Genomic DNA, 26,175 nt, shown 5'->3' on the forward strand with positions numbered 1-26,175 from the left:
ATGTGCGATGCCATAGACTGACAACGTAGTGTTGACTATTTTACAATTATATTCTCCATAAAGCCACATTAGAATAGTTTTTATCCAACTTTAGGTTATATCAGAACTACATGAAGAGTTTGTGAAGACTCAGTTTCCTGAACCCCATTACTGGGGTTTTTGATTAAGTAGGTTTGGGGTGGGGCCCAAGAATATTCATTTCTGCTAAGTTCCTGGCAGTCACTATTGCTGTTCCTGGGGCTGAGAACCACAACTTAGATTGTTCAACAACAACGCTGTCTAGCATCCTTCCTACCCATCTTCACAGTAAGACAAGGCAGGCTCTTGTGAGAGCAAACCCTTCCCTATGCCCTAGAAGGCACTTGTCTTCGACTGACCTACAAATTATGACAGAACATGAACAACAAAATATGAGAATGTATGGAAATCTCAGCATATATTGCTAGACCAATGTGAAAAGGAGGGGAAAAAGGAATCTTCTGTGAACAAAAGGAATTCTGGGAAGATAGTGGTTTTTTTTGTAGGAAATATGTTGGCTGGGTTTAGTGGTCAAAACATGAGACATGTACTATTATAAGTTGGGAAGCTGAGGCAGGAGAATTGCAATCTTGAGTCCAGCAAAGAAGGAAGGACAGAAGGAAGGAAGGAAGGAAGGAAGGAAAGAAAGAAGGAAGGACATAAGTAAAGAAGGAAGGAAGGAAGGACAGGAGGAAAGAAAGAAAGAAAAAAAGAAAGAAAGAAAGAAGTAAGGACAGAAGGAAGGAAGGAAAGAAAGAAGAAAGGAAGGAAGGAAAGAAAGGACGGAAGGAAGGAAGGAAGGAAGGAAGGAAGGAAGGAAGGAAGGAAGGAAGGGTGATAAATTTGGGGGAACAAGTATCAAATGGTACCTATTTCTTTAGTTAGGACTTGGTTATAAAAGATACTAGCCCAGTTATGGGCTAGGTGAACAATACTCAGAACTATAGCTGAAATATCTAGAACATTTGGTGCTACACAGGCTGTTCCCAGTCCATCTTCGAGGAATAATCAAAACCATGGTTAAGCTGTGTGGTTTAATTTTTTTTAGCACTTGAAAAAAAAATGTACAGTAGTTTGAAGTCAGTCTTTGCAAACCTCCACAGAGGTCAAAGATTCCATTCATACGTACAAAATTAGTTTACAAATTTTTTTTGGCAATTTCATCTTTGTAACCCGTTTTATCCTATTGCCATTGTCCCAACCATTGAAAAAGTTTACAATAATTTACATAGAAATATCTTCAAAGTGCTTAAGAATAGTGATTGTTCTCTGGGATATGTACAGGTGGCCTATACAATGTATGTACAGGTGGGCGTCACTACCACACACGGTTTGTTGCTGGAATATGGCTTTCTCGGGAAAGTGCATATGTGGCCAGAGATGGCAATACTGTCTAGAGATTCAAGGGTTACACATACTCGGTAACCACATCCAAAGCTGAAGTAGAATGTGGCCAGGAATATTTACAAAAGTAATATAAAAATGACCAAGTAAACAAACTTGATCCCCAGAAAGATATCTTGATGTCCTTCCGGATGGGAGGAAGAAAGGAGACTTCAGCACTGGCTCGGTTACTGTTCTGGGGTGGGGTGTTATTTTAGACCTCAGCAGTCAAGCCAGATCATCATCTGTGCTTACAACTGATATCTGTGGAGAAGAAAAAGATTCAGGTGAGCTCGGCTTGGTGTTTACTCACTGTGAGCAGCTCTATGGAGTGGGACTTTGAGTTGAACATTCACGGACCCAAAGAAATGAAGGCCAGACGCATGAATTGGATTTGTGTTCCCAACCTGAAAATCTTAGAACCCCAAAGGGTTCCTAAATCTGAAATTTTCTGAGGACTACAATCATATTCTAGAAAACTCCACACCTCACCTTAATGTTATTGGTTGTGGTCAAAATGAGCACACATTAAAATATTATGTAAAGTAACTTAGAATATGTGTATAAGAATACATGAAGTGAATGGATTTTGTGTTCAGACTTTTTGCGTATGTAAAATCTCCAAATTCCATGCTCCCTAAAAATAAATCCCCACCAAGTATTTCATATAAAGGCTACATAACCTGTACCTGCTTGCTAGGAGAAGCGAACAAACAAACGGTGGTTGACTCTGTTTAAGAAGTGCAAACCTTGGAAACAAATGTGAAAAGATGCATACTGTGACCCGAACACTGTTCCAAGTCACCGTGGAACTCACAAGGGCAGTGTTCCCGTTCAGCATGCTTCATTCAGCATGGTCCTGAAGTGGAGGCAGCTATGTACTTGGGTTCCGAGGGGAGGAACACGTGATTGCAACTGTGGCTCCTGCGAAAAGCTGGCTCTCCGGGGTGGGATGGAGCAACTCTCTAAGGCATGCATTTTTAGTACTTTCGGCTAATTGAATCTTACTCAAGCTATTGACTTTCGGTCAACTCCCTATACACAATCCCCACATGTCCACACTGATTTATTTTCAGCTATCCCCTAGGCAAGGAACTGAAGTTTAAAAACAAGCCAGTTGGTTCATACTGCTCTTCCCATGTCATTTTCGTCATCTAAAATAATGGCAAATAGGACTCACCTGCCTCCCTCTGTGGGCGAGATGCTTATCAACTGACTGTGTTAGTGGGCCAGACATCCAGCATCTAACACGCAGCCAGTGGATAAAGGATCATCTGGGGATGCCATGATCCTTCTCAGCCCGGGTACCCATAAAGAAAGGTTCTGGTCTCCTTTGAAGAGACTGACGTCAAGCCACAGTGATTACAGACAAAGCCGACTTACTGCTGGGTACGTGTGTCCGACAGAAGCACTGTGTCTACCAATATCTATTGAGAGGTCCTCCTCAGTGGTCTTTAGGTACACAGGATTGTCAAAGTTCATGCTTTTCATGTTTTTATGTTGCCAATTCCGCCACATCAAGTAGCCCCCGACGGCTGCCATCACCAAGAGCACTGGGAAAAAAAAAAAAAAAAAGATCAGAAGTGAAGTCTAATAGTCATGGATCTATGGTAACTGACATTAATAAAAGTTCCACTTTAGGGAGCTTGGATAACTGGAAGTTGGAATACAGATGAGACAAAATTTTGAAATATGTTCAGCCTAGTGGTTCTGTGAATATTTGCCCTGGAACTTTACACACCCAAGGAAATGCTGAGTCCTGAATCCCAAACCTAGGCCCAAACAAGAAAAATTATAGAACACTTTGAAGTGTTGTCAAGTCGTCCCGGTGTATTAGGGAAATCAGTAAGCTAAGTCAAACCAAATGCCTTACAATTTACAGGCCTGAAGGTGGCTTTAGAGGTCTTTTCCCCTGAGTTGAGAACTTTTAATTACTGTACATTTATCCTTTATGGTTGGATAGTGGTGGTGCACACCTGTAATCCCAGCACTCAGAGGCATAGGCAAGTAAATCTCTATGAATTCGAGGCCAGCCTGGTCTATAGAGCTAGTTCCAGGGCTACACAAAGAAACTTTGTCTTGAAAACACACACACACACACACACACACACACACACACACACACACAGCCATCAACAACAACCCCTCCAATTTACCCTTTTAGAATTCTACATCTCTTTCAAAAAAAAATCTGGCTCTTTGTTCACCTGCTTCTGAATCATTCTATACAACAAATGGGGCTAGAACAAAGTGACTTGCTGTGGGCAGCGATAAGCAAGGTGGACAAGCTCAGCACGGGAAGCAGTAAGACCACTTAGGTAACTGGTGACTATTCACCGGAGTCCATTGCATGTGAAAGATACTGGCAAAAGATGGGTACCAGACAGATGAGGGAGTGAATGCGATTCAGTGTCCCATGTGTTATGACAGCATAAGAGGCCACAGGGAGGTGGCTGTAGATGAACTAGAACTGTCTATCGGGTCTATAGAAGAAGCAAATTTACTTACAGAGAGGGAGGATGGCCCAGGCAGCTGAAGTTCCTTTTGGAGGAACACTGACCTCTGATACTGCTGTGGTCACGTTGATTCCTATAAGGACATACAAGGAATCAGTCTACCAGGACTTGAATTAAGACTTAGAAATCTACCCTTAGGTAGAGATCCTTATACCTTTGTAGCTAATAGTGAGCTCTAGTGTCCACTATAATTCCAAACCAGAAGAATTTGGGATTAGAATTATTTGAGTTACATGGCCATTTCACCAACAGGTTTAATTAAGTCAGAGAAATCCAGGATGCACAGGTTCTGAAATCTTGGGACTTTAGGCACAAGTAGCCAGTTGGGCCAGAACCAGTAGTTAAATGCTGCATTAATTATTTAAGCGGCAGTTAGTTGGGATTAACAGTTTGCAGTACTGGATCCAATACCTCCAGGAACCAGTCCACTAGTACGCAGAATGTCTGTTGTGTTGATATCTTTTGTCTCACTGTAAGTCACAGGAGTTGAAGGACCTGGATTATAAAAACCAAGAACCTGGTTAAGGCTAAGGTTCCTGCGTGGCTGGCCGCACAGTCCAGACACACCGCGATGAAAGGTTATTTTAACTCCAGGTGAAAGAGACAAGCCACTGCAGAAATCAACTGTGAAGTGGATGTGTCTGAATTGAGAGAAATAGCCAGTTTCAAGCAGAAGCCAGAAACCTATGAAACTCTGGGCAGGGCAAGCAGCATGTGGAAGTTGACAACTCATAAAGATTCACAACCGTACGAATTGCCTCTCAGCAAACTCCACGCTCCTGAATGGCCACAGATATTCTCAAAAATGCTCTGGTGTGCTATGCATCTCCTGTGGGTTTGCCCCTATTTTATCAGCAAACTGAGTAGGTGCCCAGTGTGGTGCAGAATGATGCTAAGAAATCACTATGCGAGTGCCTTGCTTGCAATCAGCTCACTGATTAACCAAAAGCTGAGAATATTAAAATTCAAGCTCAGACGATCCAAGAGCTTAAACTTATGTCATCTCCTGAGGTCAGTAAGTATTCTGCAACCGCAGCCTCCTTCCTCAATTGTCTTCTTCATGGCATTCATTCTGCCCTCTGTGGAGGACTTTGCCTGAAAACTGACTAGCTCAGGTTACAGAGCAATGGGTACAAACTAGTCAGTGTGTGGCACATTGACACTAGTCACTGACAGACTCATCTGATGTTGAAACGAGGCACATGTCAGCTCAAAGGACTGATAGTGAACGCCTGCCACACAACAATAACGCCTAATATTCTGTCATCTATTTCAAAAGTTAGCTACACCCGAATTTCTCAAATCTGGACAAGTTGTCGTAGCTGGTGGCTCATAGGGCTGGTTTTATGTCTTGCTTGTGGCTGAAATGCGGAAAGCCTTACTCTGGCAGTCTCGTCCGCTTTCCCCGAGACTGTACCCATTGGGACAGGAGCAGGTGTATTTCGGAGAGTGGTCACTGATCTGTGGTGCTGGCAGGCAGAGGTATTCGCAGCCTCCATTCTCCATATCTTCTTCACACCAGTTCTTACCTGGTCAGAGAAAAGAAAGGTTCTTGAAAATAGGCATTGCAGTGTTAAGCATCTACACTCCCCATGGAGCTAAGTTTGCCTAGTCTGTCAGTCCCTCAGATGAGAGTAACGTCCGTGAAGAATGTGTGTCACTGATGTTGAATGGGTGTCATCATTGTACTGGAAGCACAATCTGAAGATTCCAGATTCAGAGGTTTCTAGGAAGTGGAGTAAGACTTAGATCTTCCATAGGTCGGTGTGAAGGGAGGTGAGGAATCAGGCCTGGCTCACACTGTTTGTTCAAAGCTCAGACTGAAGGGTCAGAAGGAGGGAGGCAAGTCACATTTTCCTGGCTTTATACTGACGAACTCCTACAAAGTGAAAGGGAACTCAGCCACAGGGAGGTGTGAGGGTCTCATTAGACAGACGAGCCAGTGTCCTGGGCAAGAGAAAAGATGACTAGATGTGTCTGATGATTTGTTGAATCCTGTATAAGATGTGTCATGGGGGAGAATAGGTATGACAGGTTATGTCTCTCTATAAAATGTTAACACTGAATTCCTAACTACTAATTCTTAGAATGTGCTCTTATTTGCAGATATGGTATTGACAGAGGTAATCAAGTTAGGTGAGGTCGTTAGGGTAGGTCTTAACCCCAAGTGTCAATTGTCCTCAGAAAATGAAATATGGGCACAAGCAAGTATCAAAAAAAAAGGTGTGATTAGACACAGGGAAATGACCATCTATAAGCCAAGAAGAGAGGTCTGGCAGAGAGCCTTCCCTCAAGTCTTCAAAAGGAACCAACTTACCAACACTTTGATTTTGGACTTTTAGTTTCCAGAATTGTAATAGGTAGTAAGTTCCTATTGTTTAAGGCACTTGATTTGTGGTGTTTTGCTACCTAGAAAACTATCCCTGAGATGTAGCTGGGCTTGAAAGTCACTGAAGAAGCTGCTACCTTAGGCTTAGCAAGGGGGACCCAGAAGAAATCAAGATGAATGCTGTTGACACTGAGAACTGAAAGGAGCTAAGAGCTGACTCTGATGCCATTTCTCCAAGATGGCTGGAATGAGATATCAGACATCAAGTGCAGAGTTTGCCCAGGATTCACGATGACAAAGGCTCCATTTGAAAGGAAGTTGAGTAGCTAAGGAGCCAGTAGGTAGTAGGTTCTAGACCATACTACTCCTTTAGTGTGGTCATTAAGGAGTGGGTTTCTTCATGTTACCTGTTGGCTGAACGAGTTCATGGTAGACAATGATGTCTTGGGCATCATTGAGGTTGTTGACTAGGGTAGCCAGCTCTGACCCAGTGAATTTATTGGCGCCGTATACTGCTTCATTTTCTCCATCTATCCAGTAGACGCGGTCCTAAAACAGAACCCCCAACAATTAGCATGTGCATCCAATATTGACACAAATCAAGTTCTCATATGTTTTACTCATCACTTAATGGGATGAGGTTGTTGAATGATTCCCCAGGACATTGAGTACGAAGGGTAAGCGAAGCAAGTTCGGGTTTCTTAAAGTTCTTTGAGGGCTTAGTATCTAATGTGTACCAGTCTTTAGGTAGAAAATGTTCAGTTGTCTACTGTTCCTTCCTCTTCTCATACACCTGTTCTAGAAGTGTTCGCTTACATGTTAGGCACATGTCTTACCTCAAATATGGTGAGCGCAAGAGGATGAGCTAGGAACTCCAGAGACTTGAGCACTATCCTACGATCTTGGCCATCCAAGTCCACACTAGACAGCATGTGCAACTTGGAATCAAGCCAGTAGAGGCGACTTTTGACAAGGTCTAGCAAGAAAATAAACGACATAATAGGAGCTGTGGTAGCATGTGCCTTTAAACCCAGCATTTGAGAGGCAGAGGCAGGCAGATCTCTGTGAGTGCGGGGTCAGCCTGGTCTACAAGTGCTAGCTCCAGGATAGGCTCCAAAGCTACAGAGAAACCATGCCTCAAACAAACAAACAAACAAAATCCAAAGAATCTATTCTGTTTTGTGGTTTCTTCTCTATCAGAAGTTCTTAATGGGGTTACCATAAAACCATTGCTGGTTTATGGCTTCTATTGTGAAGCCAGCAATAGAACCTGTCACTGTATTCCCTCTACAGGGACCAATGGGATTTCTAAGACTCTCAGAGTCATTGACACAAGATATGTTACATTATAGAAAGTGTTTTTTTTAAAAGGCTCTGTATTTGCACTTCTTTCCAGATAACTCAGAAGGAAAAGGTTACAAGTTACCACCCAGAAAAGGCTAAGGCACCCATGCTTGTTGTGTTACATATGAAAAACCCCAAAGATCCAAGATTCACTGAGTTGCCATTGCATATTAGATGACAAACCAGCCATCCTGGCACCCGTAATTTGTTAATTCCACCATGTTTTCTCAGCCCCTCTCTCTGGCTATGGATAGAACTAGAAGTGTGGACACCTGTTTAAACTCAATAAAGGGAGTTAGCTAGTGAGGGAGGAGGAAGGTCACACATACCGAGTGTAATTCCATTAGGCCATTGGATGTCCTCGGTCACAAGCGGACGCCTATCAAAGCCATTCATCCCTGCTTTTTCTATTTTAGCTGGTTCACCCCAGTCAGACCAGTAAACAAAGCTGGGAAGAGACAAATCAGAAACGTGCCTTAGTGGCTGAGAAGAAAGAAAACTGTGGCTTTTAAATCCAAAACTTAAGGAGGGCACAGCAAACTCTTGAACTTGAGGCTCTCAAGATAAATGCTGGTGCTTGAGGCTCTAATTCTGTTCTGAGTATATGGAACTGAACAGTGAGGATGCACAAGGATTGGAGCTATAGCTCAGTGGAAGAATACTTGCCTTTTCCTGTGTGAGACTTGGGTCTACTCCTCAGGACTCCAGGAGACAATAATACCATCTCCAAATTATAACTGTGTTAGTCTGTGTTGAGCTGATGTATAAGTCTCAGCCCAAAGTCCCAAGGTTGGATATTTCCTTTCTAAAGCCACATTTATTTGGATCCATGAAGGAGGAATTTTCTGTAAGCTCTAAAGGAGGAGCTTGGTGATGATGCTCTAATGACATTTCACAGGGATCAGCTGTGATGACTACAGTCGACTTTTTCTAAGCTGCCTGCCTTATGGAAACGTTTTGACAAAAGTCTGGTCCTTTCAGTTGAACTTCCACACAATTTGTAGTTTTAGATGGGAACTTGAAGGAACGGGGTTATGCCAACGCCAGTATTTTCCTTGAGCCTGAGATTTGATTACCCAGACCTAACCAACCCAGCAACCTCTTCTCTCTCTCTCTCTACTCTCTCTCTCTCTCTCTCTCTCTCTCTCTCTCTCTCTCTCTCACACACACACACACACACACACACACACACACACACACACAAACACACAATCATTTGTGCAGAAGCTGGGTGGGCAAAGGATTTAGACATCACTTTTTTTCTGTATGTCATACATGAATCTAAAGCATCACTAATGCTATCATGCAGCTGGACAATCAGGAGTGAGACTGGGAGGCAGGCACATCATGCACATGGGCTGCCCCAGGACTGCTCCGTATTTGGTCACTCACAACATTTTTCTTTTTATTAGTATACATTATGTATTGTGATTGCATTCAATAAGGTATTTTCATTCAAGTTTATCATGCATACAGTGAAGTTTTATTTAGTCATAAAGAAGAAGGAAACTATGTCATTTTCAGGAAAATGGAGGCAACCGGAGGTGATCATATTAGGTACAGTAAGACTCCCACAACAAATATCACATTTTTTTTCCTACTTGTAGATCCTAGACTTTATAAAGGTAATAAATTGGTTTGAGTGTGTGTGTGTGTGTGTGTGTGTGTGTGTGTGTGTGTGTGTGAGAGAGAGAGAGAGAGAGAGAGAGAGAGAGAGAATGGAGACATGAGATAGGAGAAGAAAGGCAATTAGCTGGCAGACTAAAGGGAAAAGTGGGAGGGGCTGAACAACGAATACTGGCATTGATGTCTTGAACCAGAAAATTCTGTTCTTAGGCACTCTCAGGATGCATGAGAAAAGCTCCCAGACTATGTGGCTAGCACTCAAAAGGTTAAGCGAAGGAAAACATAGAATACGCACCCAGACAACGGGTCCACAGCTATGGAGGCAGGCTCTCGCAAGTCACTGTTAAACAGGAACTTCCTCTTGGCTCCGTCTAGGGTAGCTACGGAAATAGTCTTAGAAGCCGCATCAGTCCAGTAGATGGTCTTGTACACCCAATCAACAGCAATGGCTGCAGGATTATAGACATTGTCGATCATTTTAAAATGTCTACCAACCTTGTCATCAATTGAGGCACTGAAACAGAATAGGTCACAAGAAATTTAAAAGTTGTCACCATTGGACCCTGAAGAATGGACTTTCTGCTTATAAAATGGTCTAGGACTTTACTCGGGAAGACTCTAGGAACCCCATAGCTCACCGCTGGAGTTATTCAGCCATGTTGCTTGGGGATGGAAAATTGTAGCCTATCTAATTGTAACTATGTATTCTAGGTGCAAGCCCAGCAAAACTGGAGGAAAACCATTTGATTCAGCAGCCATCACCCCAGCTCGACAGTTTCCTAGGAGCAAAAGCTACTACCATCATTTCTATTTGTAGCAAGAGAAGACAGTTCACAACTATAGGTGGGGAAAATATGAGGAATTCAGATCCTTTTCCTTCATGGCCAATGACTCATCCATAAATAACAGTTTATGGTAACTTAATAACCGTGTGGGGTTTATAATCCCAACTAACTAGATGGTAGAGGGGAGCTTGAGACAAGAGAAGCCCCACCCGCCACCCCAATCCTTTCCACAGGCCCAATGACAGTGACTTATGTGTCCAGATGTCAGGAATGCAAGTGAAAGTTACCTGAAGATGGCCTTCTGGCTTAGATCAGCCCAAAATAGCTTCTGAGCTGCAATGTCAGCATCGAGAGCCACCGTGTTTCTTAGTTGTTCCACAAGTTGGATGTATTCCTTCCTCTCTAGGCCAATCTTCCTGATGTCTCTTCGATTAGTGAAGATCAGACTTGGCTCTTTGCCTATAAGACATAAGCCAGGCTGATTTAGTTTTGCTCTAAAGCAAGATCTCCTAAGTCACCTCCTCTCCACCGAGGACCCCGCCGAAAGATCCTGCTGAGCATCTCGGTAGTACTCAGCCTGGAGGTCAAGTCCCCTGGAGCTGTAAGCACTTCCGCCCTATTTAGGAAGGCAGTCCTGGGGTTACAGCATCCAGCAGGAGGGTGGCTGATAAGCAAGTCATTTGCCTACAATGTGCAGTTTCAGAAGCAGAAAGGAAGCAAATATGGCAACTAGTCCTTGTATCCTGTGCAAAAGGAAAGACCAAGGCACATGCACGGGAAGGTGAGCCTACTGCACACGGAGTTTGGTAGCACTGATCTGGGGTATGACTTTAGGTGTAGGTCGACTGTCGCAGTCACCGGACGTCCCTTGTGGAATCACTAACTCATAACCGTCCCAGAGCAACACCAGCCTGCGTCCACTTACCTACTGCCTTGCACACGCCAGTGGCAAGATCCATTTGATAGCCACGACTACATTCACACTTGTAGCCGCCTTTTAAGTTGATACAAATTTGGCTGCAGATCCCTGGATTTTGGCATTCGTCGATATCTAGGAGGGAAATCAGAATTAGCCTTGCTGTTCCGGTGCCTCACCCGGTGCACGTTGCCCTTTCCCATGACCTCCGGGGGCCAGACTCTTGGCTTCAACTCACCTCCACAGGTCTTCCTATCTATCAGTTCAAACCCAGCGGCGCAATCACATTCATAACCTATGACCAGGTCTTTGCAGATATGAGAGCAGCCACCATTATTGACCAAGCATTCATTGACATCTGGAACAAAAGGGGAGCGAAAGTCACCTGGAAGCTAATTCTTTGTTTCTAATATGATTTTAGATTTATTCTTTGAGATTTTCACATACAGAGACGATGCATTTTGATCATATCTCTCATACCATATGCCATCCAACACTCTAAGATGCTGCACAAACATCTTCCCCCCAGTTTCAAGTGCTCGTTCTCTTTTCTGCTTCATAACCCAGAGTCTAAATTAGAATGACATCTTATTCTTAACTGATGTTTGTCTTATTGACTTGTAAACTCAGACCACTGCTGATGGCCTTGCTAAGATCTGAGTATTTGCTTCGTAAATAAACATTTCACGTCGGATGGTAAGCTACCAGTTAGTTATGCAGGATTTACCTATTTTGCTATTATTTTTAGTCATCTTTCTAAACTCCAAATCAGTTCGTCATTGGCTAGAATCCCACCCCACGTCATAACACTTGATCGTTAAGCTGATATGAAATTTTCATTCATTCTGAGTTCAGCGGGGCATCAAGCAGGGTCTGGACAGCATTAGCTCTGACGGACTGAATGGAACGCCCCAGCTCTGGCCTCAAGCAAGCCCCTCACTTACTGCACTCCTTCAGGGGTTCATCGCTCCAGTCCCTGCAGTCCTGCTCCTGGTCACACACTTTGCTGATGTCTATGCATTCGCCACTTCTGCACTTGAACTTTCCAGGGCCCAGGCACTGATTGACTATAAGGCCAAACACAGGAGAGAAGTTCCATGGTTGGTCTGACCAGAGCATCAATGGTTCTACCTGAACGCGATGCAGAGAACCTCACCATTTTTGCAATTGACTTCGTCAGAGCCATCCACACAGTCTCGGATGCCATTGCACTGCCTGCTGCCATGGATGCAGCTACCATCTTCACATTCAAATTGGTCGGGTCTGCAGGTTCGAGAAGCTACGGAAGGAGGTAACGCAATGGAATGAAGCCAGCCAAATGGTCCCCCAGTCGGGACATGGGAAAGAACTGGAAAGTTACTTACGGCAGTTGACCTCGTCACTGCCGTCCTTGCAGTCGGGATCTCCATCACACCGCCATTTTTTGTGAATGCATTCGCCAGAGCCGCACTGGATCTCGCTGGCAGGACATTTCGTGTGCATCGCGGGCTGACGACCGCACTGTTCGAGAGACTCGTCTGACTGGTCGGAGCAATCCGCGTCATCATCACACACCCAGCTGAGGGGGATGCAGGAAGAGGTGCTGCACTGGAACTCGTGGGCCCCGCAGGTCGGCGGTGCGCAGTCCAATTCGTCACTGCCGTCGTCACAGTCATCCTGCCCGTTGCACACAAAGTTCCTAGAGACGCAGCGGCCGCTGGAGCAAGTGAACTCATCAGCGCTACAGGTTATGTTGCCTGTTAGAGGGAAGATGTCCCATTGAAAGTGCATCAGCGGTTTATTTTAATACAAGACTCTCATCACCACATCCAATATATATTGATCTTTGATGATGAATTTTAGCTCTCTAACTTAAAGGCTATAGTGCTGTTCTATTGAGAACGAGTTCCTGAGATACAACAAAACGGTTTCACGGTATAAAATAAGATGCAGCCGTACTACGGATAACAGCAGAAATAAAAAACCAAGAAAACAGTAGAGGCTAGAAACTAATTTAAGATGAGAACCACAACTGACTCTTAAAGGGACAGTGATCAATAACTTAAGCTGCTATCAAGGACTTCATTTTGGAAGGCAGAGACATACCTAGACCAACCTATTGTATGTCAGCCCAAATCGCATCACTAGCTGAGAATATGCATCAGCTACATATGGGCTGGGCAAGGTATAACAGGTATTCAGGCTCTATTCAAAAAGAAACAAACCAAAGATCATTCTACATGGTTTCTTTCTTTTGGATCCTTTAAATAAACCTTAGGAATAGCATCTTAATAATTTTCAGGTTTTTTTTTTTTTTTAAGTCACTGCTAGGACCAGAATCACAGCCTAGCCGCTCTGCATGCTAGTGATGACAAGGTAGTCACAGCAGCTAGTTTAAGGTTTCGACTTCAATTCCTACCAGACATACCGAGGTCACAATTTGATGGTAATTGGTAAAAGGAGACCACGACTCTCTTGGGAAGCAAAGTGTATATTTGCAAGGGAAATGTTTGGCAGCTCCGGGGCTTGCCATGGCAATGTTTGAAGCTCGATTCTATGACTGAACACGAAACTCATTGGACTAGGTGCAGTGGTATTGCCCCCACAAAGAGACTTGTACAGGCCAGACTAGTGTTTCACCTTCAAGGACTCTGAGCCCCAGACTAGTGTTTCACCTGCCAAGACTCTGAGCCCCAGACTAGTGTTTCACCTGCCAGGACCCTGAGCCCAGACTAGCGTTCCACCTGCCAGGACCCTGAGCCCAGACTACTGTTTCACCTGCCAGGACCCTGAGCCCCAGACTAGTGTTTCACCTGCCAGGACCCTGGACTCCTTTGGCGAGTCACGAGTCACGATACTCAGGCTGACAAGCACTATAAAGGGGTGGTAGATGGCAAGACCATTCAAGACTGTTTTCAACCTACAGATTGTCCCCAGGGCCTCGCCTTTAACACGGAACACTTCATTCTAGACACTCCAAGAACATAAGCGTGAAAGAATAGGGAACAGTGTTAGCATGTAGAGACAGGAATCAGCATAGGACACAAAGATTGGGCAGACTTTAGGTGTCGGCTGGCAACTGTCAGGTCATGCTTCTCTGCTAAGGTAACCATAGACTCCAGTTGGTAGAAATGCTTACGTCACACTCACGTAACTTCTCCCAGGAAGCTAATCTAAGAAACCCTAGAAACGTGTCTGCTGGCCCCATCACTTCCTAGCTTTATTGAGCCAACGTAAGGGAGGCCCATGAGTTTACTGTCATAAAAGTAAAAGACCCATATATAGCCGCTGCCTTACTAAGCCATACTAAATGTCCTAGGCTGAAAATAAGCACCAAGACGACTTCTCTGCTTGCTTCGATCTGCCTATACCAGGCAGTGGCCAATTACCAGAAAAAGGCCTCGCACAGTTTTATGGTGGTTAGGAGGACCAACACTGAGCAGACAGCAAAGCCACTGAAAAGCGACTCAGTGGCACCGTGTCTTCGGGCTTATGTTAGCGTCCCTTGCCCGCCTTTCTTTAGGACAAGGGTCTTTGGGGTATGCCACGGCACACTGGTCTTCTTACCACAGCTTTCTTCATCTTCTCCATTGTCACAATCATTTTCACCATCACACCGCCAGGACACTGGGATACACTGAGTGGACCGGGCGCCACAGCTGATTTCATTTGTGCGGCATGTTCTCATATCTGTTGATGACATACAGTCTCAAAAGAGCCTCCAAACGGGTCAGTGCAAAGCTGCTGCTCCCGTGCTGCCTGGAATTGCAACACCTGGGACTCAGTGGTCAGGTACACGGGGCACACTGACGAGTGGAAGCCGGGCAGATCCTTCGCCAGCTCCGTCCTTAGAAGCTGTGCCAAGCAAGGCCACCTGGCAGCATCCCCGAGAACCTTGACCTTGCCACTCCTTCAAGGTTCTGCGGCATGCTCAGTTCTGGCTTTTGTTTTCCTTGGCACAGTTAAGTTGATTTGTTGACCTGCTCCTCGTCCATTACCTATGTTTGGATATCAGTGGGCACACCAGATATTGTCACCTAATCCTGACTCTATTAAAGGTCAAATGGGCTAATACCTATGAGAGCGTCCATGGGATAGTAGCCTTTCTTGGCCTCTAGTCACATCTTTATGTGTAAAGCAGAAACATGGCCTGAGTCTTGGTTTTACCATGTCATTAACCCCTGAAACACGGGACTGAATCCATGTAGATCAGTCTAGGACCCTTGGGTTTCTAACCCGCTAACAAAATTGTTCACTTCTTGTCTAGAAAATGAAAGTTTCACCTCGGTTATTTTCATAATCATATCCTTAACCTAAACTTGGTTCATGTCAATTTTATTTCTTCTGTGTCAGCAGACCTCTACTGCCATGAATCTTCAGGCCTTTCAGTGTCTTAGCATCCGGTTTACTTGATTTCAACACACCTTTCTCTATGATTTTGGGACTTAAAGACACATATTTGTACCTTTATGAAGCTTTTCTTATTCAATAACAAACTGGATGGCCCCTGCATAAGGTTATACATTTGTTAAAGTCCCCAAATTACCCTATTACTAATCATCTTGCTGTTTTCATAATAGCATGTTTTCAAAATATGAAAATCCGTGCATTTCACAGCTTATACGTGGCCCTTAGAAAACCTTCACATTTTAACTTCCTGGATCAGGGAAGCATCTGCTCAGTTATTGTCAAACAGCTGAAATCTATGCACCTAGTCAAGGAGTTCTTAATTGAATATGCTGGCTTCAGTCTTAAGTATTCAAAGGTGAAGCTACCCAAGAGAATGTCAGTCTTGTTAGACTAGGGAGAGCAGTCTTTAAAGGAGATGGAATAACTGTTAATAGCTCGAATGACCTTCAAGTCAGTTGGCCTCAAGTTCAAGGCAGGCAAAGAAAAATGAATGCCAAGCAATCGATAAAGCATCACTTAGAACGGAGACAGAACAGCACGAAAGAGGACTGGTCCAAAGCAAGTCAAGGCACACTCACGGCACTGTTCCGGGCTCTCATCAGAACCGTCTTCACAATCAGGGTCCCCGTCACACTGCCATCTGTTAGGAACACACTGGCCGTTTTTGCACACGAAGTCAGACTCAGCACACGTCTTCTTTACTACAGGAGTTTATTCTCAAAGTTAGAATCGAAGTCAATTACCCCAGACCTCAGCTTTCCTATTCGGGTAGAAACTATATTTTGGTATGTTTTCCTTTGGAAGGAATGCTGCACCAATTAACTGACATTTGTCTGTCAGCTTCTAGGGAGAGGATAGAAGACTCATCTTTTTCCTCATAGGCCTCAGAGGAGGGAGTTATTCATTGAAGAGACTTGGAGAACAATAAAGTCAAGGGAAGGCAAAGGCTGAATCCAAGTAGATCCTGTCTTATGACCCGGGGGCGTCTTAAAACGAAGTTGGTTTACAGTGTTAAAGCCAGTGAATTTCTTCCAACCCATTCACAAACTCTGTGGTGTTCTTCTCCAAGGCCATTTTCTGTCCCTAAAATGGAACACTCGAGAGTGCATTAAGGGAGAGAAACTTACTTCAGCTCAGAGTTCTGAATGCTGGGAATCCTAAGCGCACACCCCAGCACCTGCTTAGCTTTGGGTGAGGACCTTGAGACTTGCTACTTAATCCACTCTCTTAGTAATTCATCCAGCCCAGGGGAGAAAGGATTGATTCCCTCTCACAGACCTAATCACTTAGTAAATGTCCTGCCACCTCTCAACATACTATTCAAAAATCACACTGCAGGGTGAGCTCCAGAGGAGACACACCAAAGAGAAGTTATTTTAATAACCAAACATTGCACCCTATGACTGGCCCTTGGGATAACTATTTCCTGTGGAGTAAATACGTGTGTCTTCATACACGTCGTACTCTGAACAGCGCTGTTCTGGGAGGGAGGACTTGAGGGGGGTGATTAAGTCACGAGGACGATGGATCTTCACAAGTGGGACTGGAGCCCTTACTAGAAACATTGGTGCTTGTTTGTGCTCTCTCTCTTCCTCTCCTTTATCACGGAGGCCACACTAAGAAAACAGTCATTGCCAGGTGGTGGTGCACATCTTTAATCCCAGCACTTGGGTGGCAAAGGAAGCCAGATCTCAGTGAGTTCGAGGTCAGCCTGGTCTACAAAGAAAGTTCCAAGACAGCCAGGACTGTTACACAGAGAAACCCTGTCTCAAAAAACCAAAGTAACAAAAGGGAAGGGAAGGAGAGGGAAGGGAAGGAGAGGGGACGGGTAGGAGAGGGGAAGGGAAGGGAGGGGAGGAGAGGAAAAGAGAGGGGAGGGGAGGGGAGGGGAGGGGAGGAAAAGAGAGGGGAGGGGAGGGGAGGGGAGGAGAAGGGAGGGGAGGAGAGGAGAAGGGAGGGGAGGGGAGGGGAGGAGAGGAGAAGGGAGGGGAGGAGAGGAGAAGGGAGGGGAGGAGAGGAGAAGGGAGGGGAGGAGAGGAGAAGGGAGGGGAGGGGAGGGGAGGGAAGGGAAGGGAAGGGAAGGGCCATCTGCAATTCAAAAAGAGGGCTTTCATCTGACAATGGATCTGCTGCTTCTTAGTTTGGGGATTTCCTAATACCCAGCACCCCCAAATCAGGTTTTTATCATTTAAGTCCCTCTACCTACAGTATTTTTGTCACAGCAGCATAAACCAAGCCTGCTTCAGAAACACTCTTCACAACACATGCGCTTAGTGTAGGGGATATGCTGATGTTTCCAAACTGGACACTGCCACTCTAACGGGTCTACTGGGTCTACAGAGAAACCCATCCACTAGACAAACTTAAAGTCAATTATAACACTTAAAACAAGCGGTAGGACTTGGAATTCAAAGAGATTTCAGGCCTTCAGCCAACGCTTGGTTTAACACCAACCAACCCAAAGTCACTGAAGCTACCGGTACTAAGTCCCACAATTCACAGTGCCCATTCAAACAGCCTAAGGCAAAAATATTCTATTACTAATTCTTCCTAGGGCAGACTTAGAGTCACAATATAATGTGTCACCCATTAATTAGACCAGGACAATAAAGACAAACAAATGAGGTAGCTTGGCCACCATGCCTGTGAAGGAGTCCCAGAATCTGGAACTCTTGCCAAAGCAGCCAGAGATGACACACCCACAGCCATGTTTGTCTTTTTAGACTAGATTCTCCCACACCTCTGTGCCTATACTTTCTGCTTAAACTTCTGTTCTAAAGCATCCCTCTAATCAATATTGTGTTTGTAAATCAGCCACAGCATGCAGCGTGTTGTAAATTTAAAAGAGATCCCCTGGCATGAGAAGTTTAAGCTAGGTAGGGCAGCTTGGAGGCTAGGGCTTAAGCTTAAGCCCCTTTCATTCAGCCTTTAAACTTGGGAGATAGTCAGTTTGCAACATTCAACATGGGCTGGTAAATTATGATGATCCCTAAGGGATTATTCATATCCTTGAACTACATAGCTAAGGAACCAAGGAAAGCCATGCCAGCTCATAAATTCACCCCTGTTTCTAAATCACCATCACACAGCAGTAACACGGCAAATGCTACACAAGGCTGGTATTCTGGGTCCATATGGAATCAGAGGCCAGGCTAAGGGGCTTGTTGCTGTAATTCACCCTGCGATCACTTCTGTAAGTGGCAAATGAGAGAACAGGGGAATGGCCAGAAAGAAAGCAGGTGGTTTTGCCAAGTGGAAAATGTCATGACGTTAGGAAAGATCAGCTATGCAACCAACAGTTTGAGCAAAGATAAGTAGGGGCGTATCTTCACAGAGCTCATCTTTCTCAGTTCTGAGTGTACACTATGAGGGCAAAGAAAGGATATCTGAGTCACACACTGACATGCAGATAGAAAGTGTTCCACGGGGGAGGAAAGCCATCAGATACTTACTTTGGGAACTCACAGAAACAAGCCACATGGAATCTACACTCAAATTGATTGTCAAGCTCCAAAGTGAGCCTGCCCCAAAGTTACAACTGAGTATGGGTTAAAGGTCAGATGGGGAAGTTTGAAGGAGGCTTTGGGAGTTTTAAGTAAATAGATAACTTTTCCATTTCAAGCACGCATTTAAGACTACTTTTTGGGTGTGTGTGCCCTTTCCACGTTTACCTCCATACCCGGGACTCAGCAACGGACCTGCCCATCGATGTGTGTAATTTATCCCACCTGAGGTGATCCTGATTCACTGTGCTGTTCATTTATCTCTTCCCCTCGCCCAAGCCCTTCTACCGTGGGGCTGGTAAAGAGAATCTATGCAGAAAGGGCTTAAGAAAATCCAGTCTCTGTTGAGTTGGATGACAAAACCTTCTATAATGGGAAGTATAAAAACTAGTGGGGGATAGTTTTTGCCCAGTGCATGATTTCTTGGAAGCCTTGCCCCTTAATAGCTGAAAAGAGGTCCTCCTAATGAGATACGTATTGAGAAAACTATATTCCCTAGGCAACCTAGAAATAGGGAAATGGGTGTTTTGTGGAGCGGACTGAAATCTTTACATTAAAAGCACACGAGGAAAATGAGAGCGCAGGAGAACTATTCTTCGTAAGTGTTTTTTCAGAATGGGCTTTCAGAGCCGCCACTGTCGCTTGGGTACTGCTGCCGAGGATGCTGTCTGCAGCATTTCAATGATGATAAACAAAGAAGCAGGTAGTGGCACAATGAACTTGGCAGTCCACGAAACCCCACGTGGCCTTTATTTTTTCTCTTCTTTCCAAGTTCTGGGATAGGCATGTGCCTGCACACCCAGTATCGGAGGTACCATCTTTCAAAAGGCAAATAAATGACCATGGTCAACACTAATCTTCCCACTCAACACTCCTCTGGGATTTTTATAATGGAGACCAGAGGGATGAAAAGGTAAAACCTCAGCAAGAATTCCAGGTCTGTGTGTGTGATCTTGACATGCGGTTCTCCGCTGTTCTTTGCGACATGAGGTTATGGCGCCTTTCACACAGGCATTTCTCACAGCGACCTTTTGATCATTTCTGATCAAGGCTGTGCTGTTAGAGTCACATTCGTTAGGGAAGAGCATGTCTTCTGTCCTGCCTAATGCTTTCCAGTAAGCAAGCATTGTGAGCAGAGAATTAAAAGACTCCTTATCTGATCTTTGATATGTGCCAGCTTCTCCTTTCTATGCCAGTTAGTTAACTAACTAAACTTTACAGGATTTTGTTGTGTTCATAGCTTGCTAGCATCTTGAATCAGAGCCATTTGTGAATTTAAAGATTTATTTATTTTGTTTATGTGTACATGTGTGTGTCTGCATAGTTGCATGCCATGTGTGTGTGTGTGTGTGTGTGTGTGTGTGTGTGTGTGTGTGTGTAAGTGCAGGGGATTCTCATGGATGTCAGCTAAGGGCATCGGATCCCTAGAGCTGGGGTTACTGGCAGTTGTGAGCTGCTCAATATAGGTGGTAGGAGTTGAACTCAGGTCCTCTGGAAAAGCTGAACACAATCTTAACCACTAAGACATTTCTCCATATATCCCCTGCTCCAGTTTATAAACGTATAAAGTTATTTTTACACAATCTTCTTTCTGCTTCTACCTCGGGTCTTTCCTTTCTCAGCTTCCTATAGCACATGCTTGTCTGAGGTGAGATAGATTGGGTCTCATCACGTGAAGGAAATTCCACATTAAAGTTGATGACTGTTCAGCTGGAAAATCTGCCACAATACTCTGCCTCAGCCCCACTCCTCCCTCTCTGAATCCTGCTCCTCTCAGAGAGACAGTCAGAAGTCCAGGCTCCTCCTCCCAAGCTCAAGACAAGGCCTACAGGGAAGCCCCTAAACCAGCCACGTGATTTCTCTCCTGCTCCATTTCAGAGAATCACCCAGGAGTGCTTTGCTCAGGTTAAACGTGGTCCTTTACTTTTTAAGTTGGCTCAATTTGGCTTACTGCATTGGAGAAGAGACTTAATATCAGGGTACAGAAACCTTTCAATTACCTCATGTCAAACACTCAATTATACGCCTCCCGACCAGTATAGATTCACTGGACTCTATTCACAGTCATACCTTAAAGTGGATTTTGTTTACACAATTTCAATACAGTTGTAGAAACTAAGGAACATTGGCGCATTTCAATAAAACGCGGGAGCGGGAGCCAGAGCTTGGTAACAAGTGAAACGTGCTTACCGCAGTTCTTTTCATCGCTGCCATCAACACAGTCTTCATCGCCGTCGCATTTCCACAGCAGAGTAATGCAGCGACCGTTTGTGCACTGGAATTGGGAATTATCACATTTGCCTTTTTTCCCTAGGATGAGGAAGGAACACTGAGCAATGCATGCAGAGAAGGTAAGTTAGAGATACAAGTTCCCCAAAGCCCGCGGACAGGGACAGCTGCAGACTCAGCATACTGTAATAATCTAGGGGTCAGGCTTGGATGGGTTGGGGGGCAGTGAACTGTAGTGGGTATGTGCCATGCACATGACCTTGGGCTATCTGACACGGGAGGCGGAGCTTCTAGTTTGCTGAAGTAACTCCTTTAAAAGAAAGAGGGGGAGCCCAGCGGGCAGTCGGGGAGCTGGTGGTGGTAGTGCACGCCTTTAATCCCAGCATTCAGGAGGCAGAGGCGGGTGGATCTCTGCGAATTTGGGGTCAGCCCAGTCTACAAGCAAGAGCTAGTTCCAGGACAGGATCCAAAGCTATAGAGAAACCCCACCTTGGGGGGAAAAAAAAGAAAAAAGAAAGAAAGAAAAAGGAAAGAGAGAGAGGGGCAGGTGCTCGCTCTCTCATGTGGTAGTCAGAGATCCAGATTGCTGTTTCCATTCACCCAAGGACAGAACAAAAGACCACGGAGGCGGCTTTCTAACTTTGTTATTCGTGAGTGTTCCTAATAAATCTTTGATATTCTTTTGTTCGGGCTCTCGTGGATTTACATACTTCCGCCTACAGTGAACAACAGCAGCAGAGTCCTTCACTGGTCAACAAACTAAAACAGAGCACTAGATTTCCAGCCTTTCTCCCAGAGAGGCACAGCTGAGATGCCAGGCTCTAGTTAGTGGAAAGCAATCAGAAAAGGAATATAGATTATAGAGCTTCTAAGAAGTCCAATCACATGCCGGCCAGAGATGTTTTAGTCAGTATTAACAGGTATCTCATCTCCAGTGGTGACCATACAGCTGTAACAGAGCAAAATAACCCCAGCGTCTCGAGAACACACAGCTGAAGAGCCAGCCAAAGAAAGCTGCAGCAGAAGAAACGCCTCTGAGGAAACTGACGGTGGAAGGGTTAGGAGAAGATTTCAGACTTCAAGTAGCTCAGGGATGCACTGGAAGACATGGAAACCCAATACTAAGGTGTCCTCCCGGACCTAGAGGGCTATTCACAGAGAACTGTCTGACTTAAAAGCAGATATAGAGCAGCCAAGCCACCATGTGCATATTTCTGAAAAATGTGAACGAAGGAGGAAGAACCTGCCCCAGAGAAAGTTCCAGTCCTCTTCTTCACGAGAGAGCCCAGAAGGACTTAGTACCCATAGGATAAGGTACTGATGGGCCTGACACAGTATAGGCCTAAGAGAAGGTGTGTGTTATGTGTTAGTTCTTAGGAAAAGCTTTAAATACACACACACGCACACACACACATGCACACGCACACACACGCACACACACACACACACACGCACACACACATGCACACACGCACACACACACCGAGAGAGAGAGAGAGACAGACAGACAAACAGACAGACAGACAGAGAGAAGCTTATTGAATAAGCATATAAAGAAAATGTTTTTGTGTAGCTGTCCAGCATGTGTTTTAAGCTCTTATCCGCAGGGTTTATATTTTTAAACAGTGGGCCAGTAAGATAGCTCAGTGTGGAAAGTACTTGCTCCCAGGCCTGACTTTCTGGGTTCAAGCCCTGGCAACCCGCGGTGGAAGAAAACAAACATAAAATCTTTAAATGCTTAAAAAGAAAAATAAGGGTAATTCATCACTGAAGACAGAACTAGTTTCATAAACTTTTTCTAAGTTGAAGGTCCACTGAGAACACAGCATTTCTAAAGTGACAGCGGTGCACTCGGCCTTGGCTTCCACTTATCATGCGCTCACAGACTCACTCAGAGCAAGTTCCAACCCTGCAAGCCCATCCATCACCATTACCCTACACAGAGGCACCAGTTAACCTTTTATAGATAGACTTTTCTGTATCTTTGCCAAGCTTAGATATATTTGGATACACACATACTGGCCATTGTGTTATAGCTGCCTACATATAGTATTTAGTGCAAGTACCCTACTCTATACAGGTAGCCTAGAACCAACAGACTAGACGACATTGTCTAGGTAGGAAGTCTGCTAACCCACTGTGGTGGTTAAATGAAAGTGACCCCCATGGCTCATAAATTCTAATGTTTGATTCCAGTTAGTGGAACAGTGTGGAAAGGATTAGGAATTTTCAAAAGTCCACACCAGCCAGACGTGGTGGTGCACTCCTTTAATTCCAGCACTCAGGAGGCAGAGGCAGGTGGATCTTTGGATTCTCTGAGTTCGAGGCCAGCCTGGTCTATGAAGCGGGTTCCAGGATAGCCAGAGAAATCCTATCTCGATTTTTAAAAAAGAAAGAAAGACAAGAAAAGAAAAAGAGCGGCCCACACCAAACCCAGCATCAGTCTTGCCCACCCTCTCTCTACCTGATGCCTGCAGATGGATCAGGATGGGAGTTCTCAGCTATGGGTCCAGTGTCATCATGCCTGTCTGCCAGATGCCATGCTGCCCACCATGATGGTCATAGAATAGCCCCCTGAAACTGTAAGCAAGCCCCCATTAAGAACTGTCTTTTAGAAGTCGCTTTGGCCATGGTATCTCATCACAGCAATGAAGTCACTAAGACAACATCACCGCGTGTTTAAGTAAAGGAGCGATGAATTGCTCAACACTGTTGTTCTTAAGACTTCTCTCTAGCATCATGGCTACAGCTCTAAAAGAACAGGGAACTCGTTTTCCTTCCCTTTAATCCTTTTACTGCCAGGACCCAGAGGTGAGATAGCTCAGCAGGAAATGACACAGGCTGCTAACCTTGAGACACACGTTTTATTCCTGGAACCTATAGGGCAGGAAATAACTGATTCCTATAAGTTGTCCTCTGACCTCCTAGGCATGCTATGGCACACGTGTGCACACACATACATGCAAAAATACATAAGTAAATAAATGGAATAAATTCCTTTTTATGTCTAAAAAATTGGGCATGGTGGCTGAAACAGAGGTCTTGATCTTGGATTCAACCCCAGATTAATGAACCTAGCTAGGCCAGAGACACAGGGGACCATCCCAAGCCCTCTGGACTCTTCTTCGCATAAACTGTGTGTTTGCACAGTTTGCAGACAATTCTAATCCTTCATAGCACTTCCTGGCCATATCCACAACTTTATTCAAGCGTGATACTGCTTTCACAGACAAAGAGCAGAGGACGTGTGAGGGTGGCAAGGAGAGGGAAGAAATGAAGGGTAGATAATGGTTCCGTGTCCTAAAAACGGAGGCTTCCAAATTGACAGTGGTGAAGCATGCCTTTAATCCCAGCACTTGGGAGGCAGAGGCAGGTAGGCGGATCTCTATGAGTTTGAGGCCAGCCTGGTCTACAGAGGGAGTTCCAGGATAGGCTCCAAAGCTACACAGAGAAACCCTGTCTTGGAAAACAAAAACCAAACCAAACCAAACCCAAACCTGAGGCTTCCTTTGGAAAATACGTGTTTACAAACCAGTTCCAAAGACGAGTCAAAAGTGTCAAGACAGCATGGTTAGGAGGCAATGGGGTGGCGTTTTTAACTCAGTGATGAGACAAAAGGAGAGCAAGTTAGAGCCACAGACCTGATTCTGCTTTCCTGAGCTCAGTTGCTTTGGTTCCTGATGGTCATGCTATTTACAGAGGCGTGAACTAGGACTTCATGGAGGTCCTCCACGGCCAGGGCATTTCCGGTCACTAGCATTTCCACCCTTCTGCCTGCACTGTTTGATGATAAGAGGTGCAGCTCCTGTCCCTTAAAGGCCCCCCTTAAGTACACCACACAGACTTTCAAAACCCAGCATGAAGCCTGGGGTGCATGCAGATTTGCTGGGGGGAGGGCGGTTGCCAGCAGAAAGCCTTCGGATTTCCTGCTACCCCTCCACATTTGCAGCTGGGGCATGCTGGCATAGGAACAGACAGGGCAGAGGCAAGCACAGACTGGAACTCTTGTGTGAAAGGCACAATGCCCTAGTTGGTCTCCATAGTGTCAACTATGCCCTGCTGTCGGGGAGAATTCTGCACTTTGTGGCTCATTTCCAAAGATGAAAATTTGGCTCAAGCCAAGATTACCACATGGTGTGGTTACCTTCAGGTACTGCTTTTAAAACTCTCTGAGCCTTTCTGCTCTTAAACATTTAGCAAGCTAGAACTTAGCTATAAAGCAGTATAACTTGATAGTATTTCCTACCAACACTTCATAATGTGTATTCATTCTACAAATATTCTATTGAATAAAAAATATTAGGGAGTTACAAAGCACACAAAAGTGAGCATTGGTTGTTTTTAATACCCACAAGCCAAGTGTGAGGTACCTGACTGCCTCCTCCCTTCTTTCCTCCCATTACCGCAATGTTTCCAGAATGTTCTCCATATTCTCCAAGCTGGAGATATATGTTCCAGGGGCCATTAGCTATGACTGTGCCCTTCTAGCTTTGAGGACTATGGAAATGGCAGAAATCTACTTTGAGGACTTTATAGAAAAAGGCGTCTACAGTCAAGAGAATAAAGAAGGAAACACAGAAAAAATGGAAAGTATCCAAAAGAAAGTATCTACTGCAGTTAGGATGCAGTGAAGGCTAAAAGACTGACATCTTGAGGGAGTTCATTCTGAAGGGTGAGTCAAACCATTGCGCTCTCTCTAGTGAGAACAATGAGCCCCCATCAGACTTAGAGAGAGATTTAGAAGGTAAAAGCAAAACAGAACTCTAGGACGAAGCCTGTGGGAGAGTTTCCTCAAAAATGAGGCTGGTGTGATGGATTCGGTGGACATTCAAGCTGTTGTGGGGCTAAAGCCCTACATATTAGCATGCTAAGGCTAATAGACAGTTCATGGTTGTTTTGGACTCTGGACTTAGTTGTAATTACCCAAACTCTCAACAGTAATAGATTGTGTTAAAAATCTGGAGGTTTGGCTCAGGACGTGGGCTCTAACAGATATAAGCATTTTCGTCTGCTCATTTCAATATCCTAAAGCAGAAAGGAGTTGAACTTCTACCTTTCCGTATCTCACATGTGCCCACATCACCCAGGCTTCTGCCTGCTCATCAGGAAGTTATATGTCACCACGACACCCATGACC

At 44.8% G+C, this 26,175-nt stretch overlaps 1 protein-coding gene across 4 annotated transcripts in view; it reads right to left on the reverse strand.

The window, feature by feature from the left end:
• Positions 1-1,038: 1,038 nt before the first annotated feature.
• Positions 1,039-26,175, reverse strand: part of Vldlr (very low density lipoprotein receptor) — a 34,203-nt gene continuing 9,066 nt past the window's right edge. The window contains exons 2-19 of one of the 4 annotated variants that reach the window (XM_048438758.3): positions 21,000-21,119; positions 15,885-16,007; positions 14,464-14,586; positions 12,282-12,653; positions 12,074-12,196; positions 11,862-11,984; positions 11,156-11,275; positions 10,927-11,052; positions 10,289-10,460; positions 9,512-9,730; positions 7,920-8,038; positions 7,083-7,222; positions 6,654-6,795; positions 5,300-5,446; positions 4,329-4,412; positions 3,910-3,990; positions 2,785-2,954; positions 1,039-1,665 (exon numbers count right to left, since the gene is read on the reverse strand). In XM_048438758.3, coding sequence (XP_048294715.3) covers positions 1,630-1,665; positions 2,785-2,954; positions 3,910-3,990; positions 4,329-4,412; positions 5,300-5,446; positions 6,654-6,795; positions 7,083-7,222; positions 7,920-8,038; positions 9,512-9,730; positions 10,289-10,460; positions 10,927-11,052; positions 11,156-11,275; positions 11,862-11,984; positions 12,074-12,196; positions 12,282-12,653; positions 14,464-14,586; positions 15,885-16,007; positions 21,000-21,119 — 2,540 coding nt within the window. In that variant the 3' untranslated portion in view covers positions 1,039-1,629. The remainder of the gene's footprint in view (positions 1,666-2,784; positions 2,955-3,909; positions 3,991-4,328; positions 4,413-5,299; positions 5,447-6,653; positions 6,796-7,082; positions 7,223-7,919; positions 8,039-9,511; positions 9,731-10,288; positions 10,461-10,926; positions 11,053-11,155; positions 11,276-11,861; positions 11,985-12,073; positions 12,197-12,281; positions 12,654-14,463; positions 14,587-15,884; positions 16,008-20,999; positions 21,120-26,175) is intronic. The other 3 variants (XM_048438760.3, XM_048438759.3, XM_048438761.3) reach the window with 3 other exon arrangements.

This window comes from Myodes glareolus, chromosome 7 (genome assembly GCF_982192425.1).
Source record: "Myodes glareolus chromosome 7, mMyoGla1.1, whole genome shotgun sequence".
Taxonomy (NCBI): Eukaryota; Metazoa; Chordata; class Mammalia; order Rodentia; family Cricetidae; genus Myodes; species Myodes glareolus.